At 44.4% G+C, this 4,194-nt stretch overlaps 1 protein-coding gene across 1 annotated transcript in view; it reads left to right on the top strand.

Moving 5' to 3' along the window:
- Positions 1-459: 459 nt before the first annotated feature.
- camsap1a (calmodulin regulated spectrin-associated protein 1a) overlaps positions 460-4,194 on the top strand; it is a gene marked incomplete at both ends in the record, with an annotated part of 40,985 nt that continues 37,250 nt past the window's right edge. Inside the window, one exon of the mRNA XM_083657329.1 lies at positions 460-637. Within this exon, the coding sequence (XP_083513455.1) occupies positions 460-637 (178 nt within the window). The remainder of the gene's footprint in view (positions 638-4,194) is intronic.

The following is a 4,194-nucleotide window of genomic DNA, read 5'->3' as shown; positions in this document are numbered from 1 at the left end:
CAGCGCCACCATAATGATGAATCGCAGTTGTCATCACTGTTCATGAAGGATTCATTGGGGCTGCTTACCAGGCTAACACACTACCAACGGCTGTGCAGGTGTCATCTAGCTATAAGCACAAGCTAATAACGCGAGTGTTTGGTTGGGGGCGAACACTTGCATGCACTTGCCTGGTCATCATAGATGGCACATGATTGAAACCCACTGACCCAGCAGCCATCATCACCGTTACACAGACAGCTAATGTCAGTTCAGTTGCCGTATCTATCTCCTGTTTGCCATATCATCGGCCAGAGTAGGTGGGCGTGTCATGGTGTGTTTGGCCAGGCCGTGGTGGCTGTTGCCAAGATGGAATGGATGATGTAATGCAGTCTGCTGTCGGTAACATCATGGCATGTTATGAGACGATGCCTTGTTGTTAATGTGTGCTTGCATGCAATACCATGTTTGTGCTGCAGGATGGATATGGACGGGTGTGCTGGCAGGGACAGCACCTGGAGGAAAGCGGATTCGGCGGCAGGTGATGGGGGAGGAGGCGGCATGGAGCTTCAGATTGTTCCACTGGAACTCTACGATTCTGCCAGAGCCAAAATAGATGCAAATTTCCGCTGGTTGTTTGCCAAAGCTTACGGGATAGGTAAGCCTTTCTCTTGTTTCTCTCATCCCATTGACTCGACAGATTGGATGATGTATTTGGTGTTTGGTGTTTATATGCTTGCAAAAGAGCCAAACATCTCTGATCTGAGACTGTGATTTAGCTGTGTGCAGGTGTTAGTAGTAACCTTATACAGTAGGCTAGCTAATAGCCCAGGAGTGGCAGGAGGAGCTGTTTTTTTTGTTATTATATATGTGAGTATAGAAGCCTTCACTCACCCCATCCAAGTGAGCGGGGGTCCAAAATAACTCGGATCTCACAAGGAGAAAGATCTGAATACAATGTGAGGGCTATTTGTGAGTTTCTCATTGGATTAAGGGTCAGATTGTGCAGTTAGAATTATGGCTGGGGAGCGAAAGATTGAGTGGTTCAGGGTTACGGGCAGGCGTGAAAGTCTGTAAGTATAGTAACACTTTAAGCAAATGTTTAGAAGTTCCTCCGTGAATGTGGGTTTTTGTGTCACTCACTGATTGCTCTCTGGAGAGTGTAGGAGAGGTCAGCTGTGCCGTCCATGACAAGCTCACTAGTCTCCCTGACTGTATCATCAGTGTGATGAGGAGGCGTTCCTGAAGGGGACAGACAGCCATTCTCCTCTCTGACTTCATGTCACTTTTCATGAGCCAGACGAATTCTTCCCTGCAGAGTGAACCCCTGCTTAGCTTAGCTTAGTTTAGCTTAGCTTAGCTTAGTTTAGCTTAGCTTAGCTTAGCTTAGCTTAGCTTAGCTTAGCGGCAGATGATTCCGTATCAAGCCTTGACCCGGATTGAAACGGGTTGAACTGGTACTTGTTCAGTATTCAGCTCTGATCTTATTGGGCCTGGTGTTGGTTGGCTTGTAATAGCTTTGGTCTTGTGCATTATATGGTTTGTTTACTGTCTGATGTCATTGCTAAGGTCTGTAATGTGTTCAGATCTGTAATGTGTTCAGGTCTGTTCAGGTCTGTAATGTGATCAGGTCTGTAATGTGTTCAGATCTGTAATGTGTTCAGGTCTGTAATGTGTTCAGATCTGTAATGTGTTCAGGTCTGTAATGTGTTCAGGTCTGTAATTCAGGTCTGTAATGTGTTCAGGTCTGTAATGTGTTCAGGTCTGTAATGTGTTCAGGTCTGTAATTCAGGTCTGTAATGTGTTCAGGTCTGTAATGTGTTCAGATCCGAGGAGCAAGGCAGCTCATCCTGGGAGGATTGGCATGAGAAAGAAAATGCTCAAACAGCACATTTGACTGACACATGACACCTATACTGTAGGTGTAGGCTATTCAGGCTAGGACATTCCCTACATAACTAGTATTGCACAGTACCAACATATTTGACTGGACATGGTTATTTCACACCCTGCATTAGATGTTGGAAGCTTAGCTCTATCTTCTTGCTAAGCTTCCCTCTCTGTCACCCAACACGGCTTTGTTCCAGGGCAGAGATCAGATCCCCATAATAATAGACCCTTCTCACAGCAGCCATTTTGAGTGTCAAAGCAGGGTAGACACAGGTGTAACCAATAACATTAATGAGTGCCCTGGCACTGGAACACCTCAATGAAATGGAACCATCATTCATGTTATTGGTCACACCTGTGTTTATCCTGCTATGACACGTCGAAACGACTGCTGTGAAAAGGGTCTATAAAGATCACTGTCACCTTTCCCCCTCAAGCTTCCTGCTGCCCTTAATCTGATTGGCTTGTCCTGACGTGACGGTGCGAGGGACACCAAGAGAGGGACGTGACTAACAGACAGGCGTGGCTTTACCATCTCACTCCAGAACGCATCGGCCCAGAACGGACAGTCCCGGTGTGATATGATGATTATCACTTAACAATCTCATACGAATCTCATACGAATCTCATACGAATCTCAACAGACATTGTTGGGTAGTAGTACACGTGGCTTCTGTCCCAAAGCCAAACTCAGAGAACTGAGGCTGTGATGTCATCAAGAGACGAACCTCGTAAACTTGGCCACTTGGGCTCCATAGGGTTCCATTGCCGTTGCCACCCAGTGACGCTGCCACCCAGTGACGCGGTTTGTTTAATAAAATGCTGCTCGGCTGATCCCTCGTATAAAACTTTTTGAAAAAAGGAAGGAGGAGAGACAGACACACTCCCCCTGCTGATGTTCTACCAGAGAGCCTGCTCTGCTGTACCTCCAGCTCTGCTCTCTGTCTGAGTAGATGTCTCTGCTGTACCTCCAGCTCTGCTCTCTGTCTGAGTAGATGCAGCGTTGCTAAAGGCAGTTAAGTGTAGCTGTGAGTGCATCCAGGCAGGGCATCAGAGGCTAGTGGCATCAGGAGCCAAAGCTCAGTCAGTCCATCAGCTCGGGTCATATCAGTCATCAGACACTTAACCCCTATCAGTGCATTATCAAATTGAGTTGCAGTACTTGAGAAGATAATTGGATTTTCTTTCCTTCTTTCTTCAAGATTCAAGATTCAAGATTTTTATTGTCACTCCGTAGTACAAGTATCACGTGTGAAATTCTTGTGCTGTAGACTCCGTGTGTGTGTGTGTGCCGCCTTTGGATTATTGAGTAGTACCTAATTTAGATCAATTATATACTACTAGGCTAACTAGGGAATGGGATGCATGATATATCGGCAATCATATCGGTATACTATCGGCAGATGTTAGTTATTTTTTAACATATAGGTTGAGGCGATGTCTCGTCATAGACGCTGGTTTAGCTGGCTCAGCCTGGCTGGGGGCGTGTTCAGGGTGGGGTAAAAACCCCCGTTCTATCCATTGAGCAAAGTTAGAATTTAGCTGATAGCCCAGCCCAGGCAGACACGATCGGGGATTTAACCACCGCAGTAAACGCACATCTGAACAGACGTCTTGTGTTCTGCTCTAGAACCCCCAAACCTGTAGTTTAGAGCCGCAGCACCGTCTTTTGGTGAGTCAGCCCATGAGATATATGGGTGGTTTTACCCCACTCGCGCACCAGCCGTATAACATTTTGTGGGCGTTCCCACACATGCCGACTGTCTCTATCGGCATCGGTCCGATGTTGCAATGTTAATATCGGTTATCAGTATCAGCCAAAATGTTCCCATTGAGATCAAACATTGTGATAAATCTATGATTTATGGGCTTTTCCAAATGTTTTGGAAATAAAGAAATGCATAACTTTTTCAAATTCACAGTGTTTACATGTGTTTTTCACTATGTACACAATGTTATTATCATCGAAATGTGTTTTTATACAGATCATGTCGACATCGGTAAATATCGGTTATCGGCCATACCACCAATGTTAATGTCGGTTATCGGTATCGGCCAACATTTTCACATCGGTGCATCCCTATATACTAATATATATAATATATTATATGTATATATATATATATATATATGTATATATATATATATATATATATATATATATATATATATATATATATATATATATATATATACAGTATATACTACTAGTAGCAGTTCAATGACTGAGCTGTGCTGGTGTGAGAGTCACTACTGCAAGTCACATGTTTGTGTTTAATTGGATTTGGAACCTGAAGACTTGTGTCTTTCTTCCAAGTCACGAGG

The sequence above is a fragment of the Poromitra crassiceps genome (genome assembly GCF_964638095.1).
Source record: "Poromitra crassiceps genome assembly, chromosome: 21".
NCBI classification, from domain to species: Eukaryota; Metazoa; Chordata; class Actinopteri; order Beryciformes; family Melamphaidae; genus Poromitra; species Poromitra crassiceps.
The sequence above is the reverse complement of the archived record's forward strand: the minus strand, read 5'-3'. Positions and strand labels throughout refer to the sequence as shown.